This window comes from Acipenser ruthenus, chromosome 10, assembly GCF_902713425.1.
Source record: "Acipenser ruthenus chromosome 10, fAciRut3.2 maternal haplotype, whole genome shotgun sequence".
NCBI classification, from domain to species: Eukaryota; Metazoa; Chordata; class Actinopteri; order Acipenseriformes; family Acipenseridae; genus Acipenser; species Acipenser ruthenus.
Window position 1 is genome coordinate 42,753,127 of NC_081198.1, and position 13,158 is coordinate 42,766,284.

Sequence of the window (13,158 nt, forward strand, 5' to 3'; positions counted from 1 at the left end):
AAACAAAGATAATAGGAATGTATAAAATAATTATTTTTAATTCTGACTACTGGTATTAGCTATCAACTATTCTCAGCAGGATCGTATACATTACCTCTATTAGCGTTTAGAGTCAATGCTTAGTGGATTTGCTAACCTGAACCAATACTAGATAAAGGCTGCATTAGTGCTGTGCTCCACTTAAAATTGAAAAATCTGAATACCTTTATTCCTGCAAAACCTATTACAAATGTTTTTATTAAAGAACGTTACTATGGTAATATTAAATGAGCTCACACTTGTTACAAAATAATATTTTTATTACTCTTCAAAAAAAAAAAAAGAAATGCATAGGTGTTTTGAATGTACTTTTTATAGCATTAGTGTATGGCAGTTTGCATACTAAAATGTACAGTTCCAAAGAACCTTAAAGTGTATCTTGCAGGTTTTATATATATATATATATATATATATATATATATATATATATATATATATATATATATACATATAATCACTGAAATGGATGCAGCAGTGTTTATTAAGAATATTAGCATTATTATTTTTTTTAAAAAAAAACATTTTATAGGCCACTAAAATGTGATTTAATGTGGATCACAGACCACGGCTACCAAAAAGTCTTAAGCAAATGATGTTAATTTTGGGAATATTCATGTGTTTTGGCGTACGTCATGCGTTTTCAGTCCTGACAATGTGAAATCTGTCTTCAGAGCATGTTTAAATAAAATACAATTATTTTGATCAAGTTTTGTTGCAATTCTTAAGAGATTGAAGGGTATATTTTATATTTTTGTATTTTTATACCTTACAGAAACCAAATAGCATATATTATTCAGATTCTTCTTTTACAATGTTGATGTTACAGGAAAGCCACAATGTCATATAAGTTTGTGTGAAATTATTCCTAATTGGTCATTTTCTATTCTAGTCAGCATCCATTGTATTAGCTACCTACACATGGGATGCACTAGAGAGGCCTCTATAACATTTATAATATATCTCAGGGACACAGAGGAGACCTACTTATCTCATGCAGTTTAATTTCTTGAGCAGTCTCATGAATTAAATTGCATGCCCCATTAACTTTGGTTGAGACAGCCAGCCTCTGGCGGCTTTTTACATGATATTTAAGTCTGTCAGACTCATAAAATTGCTAAATTGACTATGCCGTCTGTTAGTCTGTTCAGGTCATTTAATTGGAAAATGTAGCTAGTTTTCAGAGATTTATCAAGCACATTAGATGTGGTTACCACATAAAGATGCAGAATAGGGTGAACTGAGCAGTTTAAAATGGTAAACATGTATAGTGATACTGTACCATTGTATATCACCTGTGGTGGGTATACAGTTGGGAGAGTATGGTGGTTCTAGGACTTCTAGCAGCAGAACAACAACCAGCTGCAGAAAAAGTATGCCAGCAGGCTCATTTCTCTATTTATTCATTCATATTTTCTCAAAATATTGCATCAGCCCTGGAACATATACTTCTGACCTCATCACTTCTTAAAACTGAAGATAAAAACATGCTTTCTTCTATAGAAAATGTAAAACCTACATTAGACATTCAACGAGGGTATCACAGTGCAAGAGCAAATTTCATTTGTGGTGCTCAGAAATAATTTGGGGCAGTGCCATAAATTCTTGGCATTGATTCGGGTTCTTATCTAAAACCTGTAGTATAATTTTGGGGCGTAGACAGGTATGAGTTGGCTCAGTCACTCCAGTCTGTCTGCATGAAATTATAATTCTTTCTTTCTTCTTTCTCAGGTATGGCAAAATTGTATCAACAAAGGCAATCCTGGATAAGACAACAAACAAATGCAAAGGTATTGTCTATTACAGTATATGGATCTTTGTTTTAAATTACAAATTGTCTGGTTTTTTTTGTTTGTTTGTTTGTTTGTTTTTTCCAATAACTGTACTGCCGATCAGGAAGACAGTGTATTTATTTCTAAATACTGTGCTGCAAGATACAGGATGGTTTGGTCATGTGCTGGGTGATCGATTTTGGACGATTCTCAGTTTCAGTGGACTTAACCAGCTCCGTTTAGCCTCTTCTTGACCGCTATGTCTTGGCAGATGTTTCTCTGCTTTTGGCACAGGGCCTTTTGATTTCTTGGAAGGTTGTACAGTTCTTGTCAATTTACACTGAATAGTCATGGTTGCGCAATCTGGCTTCTCTCTGACCTGACTGTATGTTAGCCTTATATTGCTTCTGAGACTGAGCAGTTATGTGAGCATTCTGCATATTGAATATAAAAAGCTTTCTGCCACATACTAATGATTGTGTCAGTCTGTGGGAGGTCTTGGAGAAACAATTGGCACTGGAGTATGAGGTCCACTTTTTCTAGCATGGACAGCAGCAGCTCTCCCATACTGTCCCACCCATCCCTGGAGGGACAGCCCTCAAGGGGTGAGATAATCCAATCCTTGTTCTTTCTGAGACACTGCATGAGAAGGTGCCTATAATTGGTGTAGTGGTTTTTGTAATAGAGGTGTGCTTCATCCAGAAATGTTTTATTGTTTGATGTTTTATATGTACTATTTTCAGATATTATTGTGGTTTCTCTAATTTGCCAGTAACCTAACTTTCAAGGTTTTGGCTGCAACAAATCGAGCAGACATGATGTCAGACAAATCAAGTTGTCTGAACCAATTGACCAACCACACTGCCTTAAGAGAAACAAGTGCTATTATTTTTAGTTCCCGTTCTATTCGTTTCATAGTGAAGCAGGAATGTACTGGAAGTAGCCTCCTGACATTGACAGCTGGATCTTGCACCTCCAAAGCAGAACTTTGAAGGTTTGCGTGACTGGCATGTGGCCCATGCTGAGCAGAATGCCAAGACTGCCACTTTGACTAGAGTAAAGCTGACACACACAGTACTGGCTGGCACTGTGGGCAGCATGTGCAGTATGAATGAAATTAGAAAAGAGCTTTGTCCTTGCCTAAGAAGGCCAGAGCAGCTCTGAGTAATGCACATCTGAAAGGATTACATGTTCTATCAATTGGCTGCCTTAGTTTCACTGAATTAGTTCAGTAGTAAGTCTCTTTGATTGCATTTTAAATTCGCAGCAATCGTCTTGTATACCAAGCTTGTTTGCCCCCTTTAGTTTGTCTCAGCCCTTGCCTGTATGTGAAAAACAGTTGGTATCAGTTTCCTGTTTGGCTCTGAAGTTTAAGATTTTTATATTATTGAAAGATATCTTGTTAAATAACTGTATTTAAACTGTATTTACCGTATTTAAAGCTATATTTATTTATTTATTTATTTATTATTTATATATTTATTTTTAAAAACTGATCTCATTTTGGAAACTTGAATTCATTCATGCCCAAAAACATAATGATTGGATGAATCAGACTGTTGCAGATTCTGTTGAACTGTTAAGCAGGGGCACAACAATACATAAGTAAAGTAATGCCCAAATTCATCTGTTTTCTTTTCCATGCACTGTACTTGTTTATTGCACTCATGAACAAACCCACCCATCCCCTTCAGGGGCTTATCGCAGCAATATATTTTTCAACATAATCCTGATTGCTTTGATATTTTTATTCGCACGTCTTGCGTCAGCTGCAAAAAAAAATCAGGAACATTTCTCTCAACTTGTATACAGTGTTCACCAGGAGAAAGAGGACTGGTCATGCAGCAAGGCTAATGCTCTCTGATTAAAATGGATGGCGCAGTTTTGGGAACAGAAAACAAGCAGCGCAGCAGGAGGGAGAATAATCCGGGTACAGTGTGATGCTCACAAGACAAATACCCTCCCTCCTGGCAAATGTTCCTGTTTAAAAGTTGAGAAATGTTCTCAGTCAATTTCCCCAGCTGATTTATGACCTATGATTATAATGAAAAATATCTCATAAGGATACTGACAACACAGGCCATGGCAAAGGTACAGACATGTGTTTCTTGAATAAAAAAACAAAAATGTTACCATTTTAATTGAAATACAAATAAAATATTTTTAAATAAAGTGAGTAAATTAACTGAAAATCTAGTCACAACATTTTAAAATGTTAACGAAAATAAATGCAGCAGTTTAGTGGGTTCAATTGTACTGCATACGTTTTGGGCATTGCACAGGTAGAAACATGGCAGTGTTGAACAATGCTTTGGACTGAGCCCGGGGATACCACGGGACCAGTGAAACTGGAGAAACTGCACATTGTGCATTTTCTCAGTGCACAGAAACACATTGGAAAAAGTGGAGGTAAAATGCAGAACATCCTCTTTAATGTGGAGCTGGTTTGGATGTAATTGCAATACACCATGAAAACAACAGGGTTTACCAAAATATGACATAAATATTGATTGACAAAAGAACCCAAATAATGATTAAATTTTTTCCTTACAGTATTTTTGTTGCTATTTGTTTTTATAAGACTGCTAATTTCTTTGCAGAGTTGTCTTAGTGAGGTACAGTGTTCTACTTCCTACATACCAGGCATGATCATTACTTGCAAATGAATAGCACAATATTATTACAGATCATGCTTTAAATATGCAGATTGCAGTAGTCCGATAGTGATCTAAAGCATTTCGTTAAAGTAAAATGTGTCCTATCCAGATCTTGATATTTTTGGATCCCACAGCAGTGTAGCTTTTCAAAAAATCTATGTATTTTTTTCAGGTTATGGTTTTGTGGATTTTGACAGTCCAGCTGCTGCTCAGAAGGCTGTTTCTGCGTTGAAGGCAACTGGTGTCCAGGCCCAGATGGCAAAGGTAAAAAAAATATATATTTGGATGTCACTTTAAATTCTGATCCAAGTAAAAGAGAACCCATCTGGTAATGCAGAATGTGCAAGGAAAGTTTTAGATTATTATAATAAATATATCTGCATTGCAGTATAACAAGGAAGAAGGAATAGTGTGTCAGTTAAATGACACAATTACACCAAAAGATGGAAAGTATCAGTTCTAAAACATTTATTTCATTTGATACCCACACCATGAAAATTCTGAATGGCCAGGTGTTGACAACAAAATATGTTGCAGTCTGTAAGAATGTTGCATTTAGTTATAAAGTTGGATAATGTATACTTAGGGCTTCTGATTTTCAGTTTTAACTGATAAAACACCCCAGATACAAAAAAAAAATTTAATCGATGGATAGCCAATAAACACCAGAAAACACCGGAAATGGTTACTCAATTCACGATGACTTTACCCTTTTTCCATTAAAAAATGAAAATAATAAATACATTTCCCAGTGCTGCTGGGCAATGTCCCGCCTTATCTATCATTGATTCGTTCTGAATACTTTAAACCCGCCCCAACTACTGAATGACAGCACATTCCTACATTTCTATTGGAGACTCCGCTTGCAAGATTTAAAACGAGATTACAATCAAGATGGAGGCTTGTTTGCGAGATTTCAAACTGTATTACAGTTAAGATACAGAGGATTTAAAACAGAATTGTGGCGAAATGTACAAAAATGCTTACACACAAAAACCCCCAGAAGAATGTGCCCGTGACCATAGGGATTTCGTTGTGGAAGACAGCAAAGGAAAGAAGGTACAATTTAAGTGTGCAAGTACTGTCAAGTTACTAATTATACATATTTTGACAGAAAAAAACAAAAACGCTCAAGCATTTTGGAAAGTAACCGAAAACACTAATTTCATACAGTATATCAAAAACGAAAGCCCCGGGAAAAAAAAAAAAAAACATGTACATAAAACTCGAAAATAGCTAAAAATACGCACAGAAAAATACAATTAATAAAACCCGAAAAACAGAAGCCCTATGTATAATATAATATAATATAATATGTACACATTTTCTAATGAGAAGTATTTCTCAGTATCTTTCCTAATACTATTCCAGTATAATTATTCTAGCATTCTTACAATTGACAAACAAAATGTTTGTCTATTTCGAAACATTTGTCTAATTTTTATTTACAGATCTGTTGGAAATGCTACTCTATTTAGCATTTTACAATAAGAAGTGTATGTTCATAAATTCTTTAGTTCTTTATCAGGCAGTACAGTCATTTCAATAGCTGTCCAAACTGTAGAGTGCAGGTCTCAAGCAGTGCCTGCTCAAGTAGAAACCATAATTGATTCCACCAGAGAAGTAAAACTGACTTGCATTACAAAGTTGAACCTGTAAGCAATTTAACAAGTGGGAGGCAGGGTATCGAACCATTTTGGTCCTCTGAGATTCTGGCACAGAATGTTTCTATTGAGGTTTAAGGTTATTAACTCTTAGAAAATGAAAGTTGTGTTCTAGAAAGATTCAGTCTGATGCAAACGTGCTCTGAAACCCATATTTGTCACTCATGTTGAAATGGAGGTTCTATAACCTTGGCCTGTTCTAAGTCTATGTCACTTTTTCAGGTCAGTCGTACAAGGAATTACTTTATTGTATCTTTGACTTACCATGTCCTATATACTATGTAACATTTTTAAATCTTACTAATCTTTTAATTATTTGATACTACTATTTTGTTTTAAATGTTTGATGTGAAAGTTTCTATTAAAAATCAAACGTGTTGTTGTAAAAACAGTGCCTAATTGCATATGTAAAACATAGTAGCTTTATTGTGTCACTGTGTCCTTGATGAGGTAAACACATCTGAGAAGTGTTGTTTCAGTCAATTTCGCGTTGTTACGCTTCAAAGAGAACCACTACTGTAATGGCTGGGAATAAGCTGGTTTACATTCTGGAACAGAAGAAAATGAAGTAAATAATTGGAGGTTGTTATGGCAACTAGAGCAGTAAACCCAGCTAATCGGGGCAATAAACCTAAACAGGAATATTTAAATTTAATTACTTAAAAGTCTGAACAGCATAATATGGCACAAATGTTTAAATAAGATTATGGCCTTTCAGAATATTTTGACAATTTACATATATAGACTATGATCTAAATGATAAAGTTGATACATGATGTTGATCATTGAATAGCATTCTCATTTAAATTTGAATTTCTTGCTGTGATAATTAACTGTTAACAAAACTATTTTAAAAAAGAAATAAAAATCATGTTATTTAAACAAAGAAGAAAAAGACTGGAAGGTTCTTGTGACAGCTGAATAGGGTTCTTTCCCATTGTGAAATGTACTTCTGTTAGTAAGAAAAACGCTAAAAGGAGTGGAAAACAATCTTTGTTTATATACAATAACTATTGTATATAAATTATTTTGTAAGAATATTTCAGTCCCCAGTCCCCCTCTCAAACTTAGACAATTGTGTTTAAGAAATGAGCAAACGTGTTTTATTTTTTTTAATTGTTTAAAAACATTTTAAAAGCACAAGGAAATTTGACAGTTTTGAATTTCACTTTTTAAAGCATCAATGCACAGTTCAAATATAGGGCTCAATCTGGGAGTAGTGTGTCCTGTAAGAAAAGACAGCCATTAAATCCCTTCTGTATCAGAGGATCTTACATTCTGTGAACAGTCCCCAGTCACATGCTGTTTAATGACTGACTGTTTAGCTGGTGACCCCATTCACTACAAAAACAGATGTCTTGCACGGTATCTTTCTGCCAAATTTCTTTCCTGCATTTTAGGAGCTGTTCCACACGCACAGGGAGTTGTTTTTTTTTGTTCATTTCTTTCAGATGACAGCTAAGAGCCTTACACCATGTCGGGCCTCTGGTCAGAACTTTGTTATTTAAAGAGAGTATTAATTCCCCACACATTTTCTGTAAGTGTAAATTATGAGATTTACTGAAACCGTTTTACTCCTGGGTGCTTTTCAACTGCTTTTTCAATAATATCATATATTAGCTGAAGTTCATCTAAAGTAAATACTACTAATGCATTAACATTCTCAAATTGTAGGTATAACGTACATTAAAATGGTTGCATAATTTTATTTTATTTAATTATTTTTCAAAAACAAAACCTTCTCAAAGGCCTTCCATCAAGATACCTTTTATATGTTAAATGTAAAGATCTCTAAGGATGCAAGGGTTACAGGGTGAATGCTGGGCGTTGCCTGGCGACTGCGCAAGTGAGTTTCTTAACCACAACACAAAAGAGCGAGGCTCATCTGCAGGAGTGGTTTTTAACCTCATCTCACTGACAGGGGTCAGAATCCGTAACAGCGGCGCATCACACAACACTGTCTGATACACAGTGTGGTGTGTCTCTAATACAGGATCAAACAATACTGCCTGGTAGAAGGCACAGGTGTCGTTGTCCATCAAATCAACAGTACGAAGGTCACTCTTGAAATCAGGACTTAAAGCATGTGTTGCAGTAAGAGTACCTCTGTTAAGAAAGGGGAACAAGACTAAAAGGCTAAAATATGCACAAGAACACAGAAATTGGACTATGGAACAATGGTCAAAGGTGCTTTGGACTGTTGATGGATGGACAACGACACCTGTGCCTTCTGCCAGTTTTGTTGTCAATTCAACGCTTGTCTTCTTTCTATTCCTTAAGGATATTTATTATCTTCAAGTATTGCTCAAACTTGTTAGACAGCTTTTTGGGTCTTCCAGTCCTGGGTTTGTCAGTTACAGATGATGTTTCTCTGTACTTGTTATGCTTCGGATACCACACCTTGAAAATCAAGTCATGATGCAAGCTATTTCACTCAATGTTTTTCCTTCTTCATGCAAGTGAAGGTTGTTATAATATTAGAAAACATATATTATTGTGGTCACAACACAGTGCCATTCAGAATTTGTTAAGTATGTGTTTTCTTAAGTTAAAGTCACTCTGGAAAGATTACTCGCAGGCTTTCCCTTTGGGCCTGAATGTGTACTGCTCCAGTTCTTGATGACTGCTAAGCTTGCCAAAATCTGTGAACTTTGAAAAGCTGTTCATTACAAAGCCTCTGAAATTGTATACATCTATTCCTTTTTTTTTTTTTTTTTTTTTCAAAGTTTGGTTTTTGTTCCTGATCATTTGCTACTTACAATTTAGTTACCTTAAAGATAAATCTAGATGTTCTTGTTCGCATACTGTATTGCTCCTGTAATGCAGTCTTTCCTTTACTGTTATGAACACTGCTCTAATGGATATTAATGTGAGCTTGATGTTGTCAGAGGACCTATTTCCATGTCTTCTGTTTCTGCTGAGTCTATTAAAATACAGAGCAGAGAAATCAGCTGATGTATGGGAGAATAGGCCACGGGCTACATACAAAATGCAGTTAATCATTATTCATATTGATGCATTTATTAGTCTAAAATGTAATTGGAGATACAATGTTGGCAATATTTAACCCTTTAGTACAATTCTAAGTATAACTGTCCTTGACTGTCGATCAATTTGGAAACTATCAATCAAAGATGAAAGTTATGGGGTTTTTGTATGCAGATCAAGTGATTTATTCAAATATTCTAGGAAAGCAAAAATGCTTAGAAAGAGAAATATTTTCCGGTGTATTATAACTTGAATCTATCAGGTCTAAGTATGATCAATGAAATATATATTTTTAGTAAAAGTCTTTCCACAGTATTTGTCCATAACGTTATTCTGCAACGTTATGGACAAGCTATAAAAAAGGCAAACAAGATGTTCGGATATATTGTGAAAAGTGTTGAATTTAAATCAAGGGAAGTTATGTTAAAACTTTACAATGCATTAGTAAGACCTCATCTAGAATATTGTGTTCAGTTCTGGTTACCTTGTTACAAAAAGGATATTGCTGCTCTAGAAAGAGTGCAAAGAAGAGCGACCAGAATTATCCCGGGTTGTCGTATGCAGACAGGCTAAAAGAATTGAATCTATTCAGTCTTGAACAAAGAAGACTATGCGGTGATCTGATTCAAGCATTCAAAATTCTAAAAGGTATAGACAATGTCGACCCAGGGGACTTTTTCGACCTGAAAAAAGAAACAAGGACCAGGGGTCACAAATGGAGATTAGATAACTGGGCATTCAGAACAGAAAATAGGAGACACTTTTTTACACAGAGAATTGTGAGGGTCTGGAACCAACTCCCCAGTAATGTTGTTGAAGTTGACACCCTGTGATCCTTAAGCTACTAACAACCAAACGAGCAAGATGGGCCAAATGGCCTCCTCTCGTTTGTAAACTTTGTTATGTTCTTAACAATGTACCCTTGTGATGAATTGAGCTTTGTACACATTTTAAAAAGTACATCAGTACACTGTCACAGACAAACAAATGCAATGAACATGCAGGAGTCATCTGTTTTTATTATTATTTATTACAGCAACAAGAACAAGACCCAACAAACCTGTATATTTCCAACTTGCCTCTTTCTATGGATGAACAAGAGCTAGAAAGTATGCTTAAACCTTTCGGGCAGGTCATTTCTACTAGAATATTACGGGATTCTAATGGTGCAAGCAGAGGCGTTGGCTTTGCAAGGTAAGATGAACGTTAGATTAGGAGTCGGTATCATCTTTCAATAGTGGTCATAGTTCCCTCATGAAAAAAGTTTACTATTAAAATTTGCAAGGTAATTTTGCAGTGTTCCATGGCCGCATTTACCTTACTTACCTGGGAATGTCTATACTTGACTGCACTTTAGCTATGCTCTAATGTATCTCATTCTGCCATGATGTAGAGCAGTAAATGTTTTTAAGGGTTGAAAATGCCTATCTGATTGCAGATTTGTGAAAATATGTGTAGTGAGGTTGATAATTCTGAGCTCTAGTGGCTTTACCTACCAACATATTTAAATGAATGTCATTCAGTAAACATGGGTTTGGGAACACTAAAAATATCAATTTTAACGTGTAATAATGCATGTACATTTCCCAGTAAAAACTATAGTAAATACGTTGCTGAAGTGCCCCCTTATATTCCAGATTTTCTTTATTTCTTTTTTGTTGCTTTTTCTTGGCAACACTAATAGTTGATTTATCAAAGTATGAGATCATTTTAATATTCATGTTCAAGTTAGATCTTGTCCTTTCAGCTACAACAGTGCATGAAATAGCATGTTACCTGAAGTGTACTGAAACAGAAGCCAATTTTGGTTCCGGATATAATTTATGATCATGTTCATGCAGGTCATGTAGGAAAATAAGTTTAACCCTTTAATGTGCATGCATATCCTCTACTTTTGCAAATTTGCAATTGAAAATCTTCATGCAACAACATGTAGGGTTCTAGTTGAATACTCTAAACAGCCTGGTCTTCCATATTACCAGAAGTTTCTTTTCCAGAAATCTCACTTAAAGGGTGTTTTTTCTCAACGGAACAAAGGGCTAGATTCCCATGGTTACTTACTCCAAATCATCTTTAGCGCAATTCTTCTGAAAGGAAATGCACCAATTGCAATTCTAAAACAAACAAAAAAACAACCACTTACAGCTACAAGCCCTTATATAAATGAAAATCAGATGGAAAAGCTACTGTATAAAGCCTTCAATACAAATAGTATATGTCTTTTATATGGTCTTATATCCATTTCAGTTGTGTTGTGTACATTTTCTAATAAGTATTATGTTATAATGCAGTACATACAATTGATAGAACTTCTTTTTTATTTATTTAGGATGGAATCAACAGAGAAGTGTGAAGCAGTCATTTCACATTTTAATGGGAAATTCATTAAGATGCCACCGGGAATCCCTGGTGAGGACTTCATTATTATTTTAACTTTAAGGTTAAAGTTAAAATGCTTTAGTAAGTGCTTTAGGTTGGATCTCAGACAAATTGTTTCCATTATCTATGCATTTATACCAATGAAGACTGGGACCTCAACTTCCTATTTAAAGATGTGTAACCATGTTGCGTCTCACCCACAGTGCCCAATGAACCCTTATTATGCAAGTTTGCAGATGGCGGACAAAAAAAGAGGCAAAATCAAAACAAATATGTTCAGAATGGCAGAGCGTGGCCGCGAGAGGGCGAGGTGAGGCTAGTAAGTCTGTCCATTACATTTCAGTGTGGGGGTGAGAATATTGTGTGTGTCTGGAGACTAATGATGGCTGCAAAGTGCATTCCTGGCTGTTACCAGGCTGTGTGTGTGTTGTTTTCCATTCCCATGTACCCTTTGGTAGTTCCATTGGCAGTATATAAATAAAATAGGAACAGAAGCTCAATAAAGACTCTTTGATCTATTTGTATTTTATCACCTAATGCTTTAACTTAAGCCATTAGTAATTATGGTCTGCTTAATAAGTCAAAAGCATTGTGTATCAGAAAAAGATCTGAGGGTGAAAGTGTGTAACATTATAAAAACACTTCTTTGATCTGTTCCAAATGAAAAACTGCTAGATTATTTCTGCTTCTTGTTAGGCTTAAATAGGGGCAGCAGTGAATAAGCTATGCAGCAGCATATCTTAAAAAGAGAAATAGTTCATCCATCTTTTGGAATAACAAAGATTTCATGATCACGTTATAATGTGTTATTGTTAAAACTTTTAGGCCGGAATGACCCTGACATATGATCCAACTACAGCTGCTATGCAAAATGGGTAAGATTAAAAATACATGTTTTGATTAAACCTACGGATTTTGCACAGTAAAACTGTTTTGTACAAAATCACTTCATATTTTCATTTTTGTTCTTTTTTTTCCCAGATTTTATCCTTCACCATACAGTATTGCAAACAGGATGATGGCTCAGACTTCTATTGCACCCTATATATCACCTGTTTCAACATATCAGGTTTGTATGAGAAAACAATTAAAGCTATTAAAACATTTATAAAGGGGTTTTAACTGCTAGCAGATGAGAGGCTAGTTGAATTTGGGCCCCCTCCACCCCCCCACCCCACTCACTCAGCAAAATGATTAAAAAACTGAACAAACTGTGCACCCATTATCGCAGTCAATTACATTTTACACTAAAGAAACTAGAACACTTAACTATAAAGGCCCCTTCCCTTTATGTTCCAGTCCTCAGATGAGTGCTTTTGAGTGCTGGTGAACCCAGCCTATTATCCTTTCTTTGAGCCTCCTGTTCTTCTGAAGCTCCCTGATCTTTGGAGTGGCAGTTTGGAGTTTGTAATTAAAGTTATTTCTTGAGAGCTCTGAAAGGGAAACAATGCAGCACTGAGATATACATGAGCAGGGTGGGCTCGCTCTTTAAACTCTCCTCGGCTTCCTCTCACTTCAAGAGAAGTCATGTGGTTTCCCCTCAAGAGCCTCATTGCAGGATGTTTTCCCTTGGAGCTGTTTCCCTCTCCCACAGTCTTGCACAGTGATTTCATATCCTAGGCTAAGGGAAGATGTTTAAGCTTTATTAACAATCAATTTAAA

The 13,158-nt window shown here is 35.5% G+C and overlaps 1 protein-coding gene across 3 annotated transcripts in view; it reads left to right on the forward strand.

The window, feature by feature from the left end:
* Positions 1-13,158, forward strand: part of LOC117409910 (RNA-binding motif, single-stranded-interacting protein 1-like) — a 54,743-nt gene that overhangs the window by 34,095 nt on the left and 7,490 nt on the right. For 2 of the 3 annotated variants that reach the window (XM_034016219.3, XM_034016244.3), the window contains exons 3-9: positions 1,768-1,826; positions 4,638-4,729; positions 10,154-10,311; positions 11,447-11,526; positions 11,700-11,815; positions 12,322-12,371; positions 12,478-12,565. In XM_034016219.3, coding sequence (XP_033872110.1) covers positions 1,768-1,826; positions 4,638-4,729; positions 10,154-10,311; positions 11,447-11,526; positions 11,700-11,815; positions 12,322-12,371; positions 12,478-12,565 — 643 coding nt within the window. The remainder of the gene's footprint in view (positions 1-1,767; positions 1,827-4,637; positions 4,730-10,153; positions 10,312-11,446; positions 11,527-11,699; positions 11,816-12,321; positions 12,372-12,477; positions 12,566-13,158) is intronic. The other variant, XM_034016236.3, reaches the window with a different exon arrangement.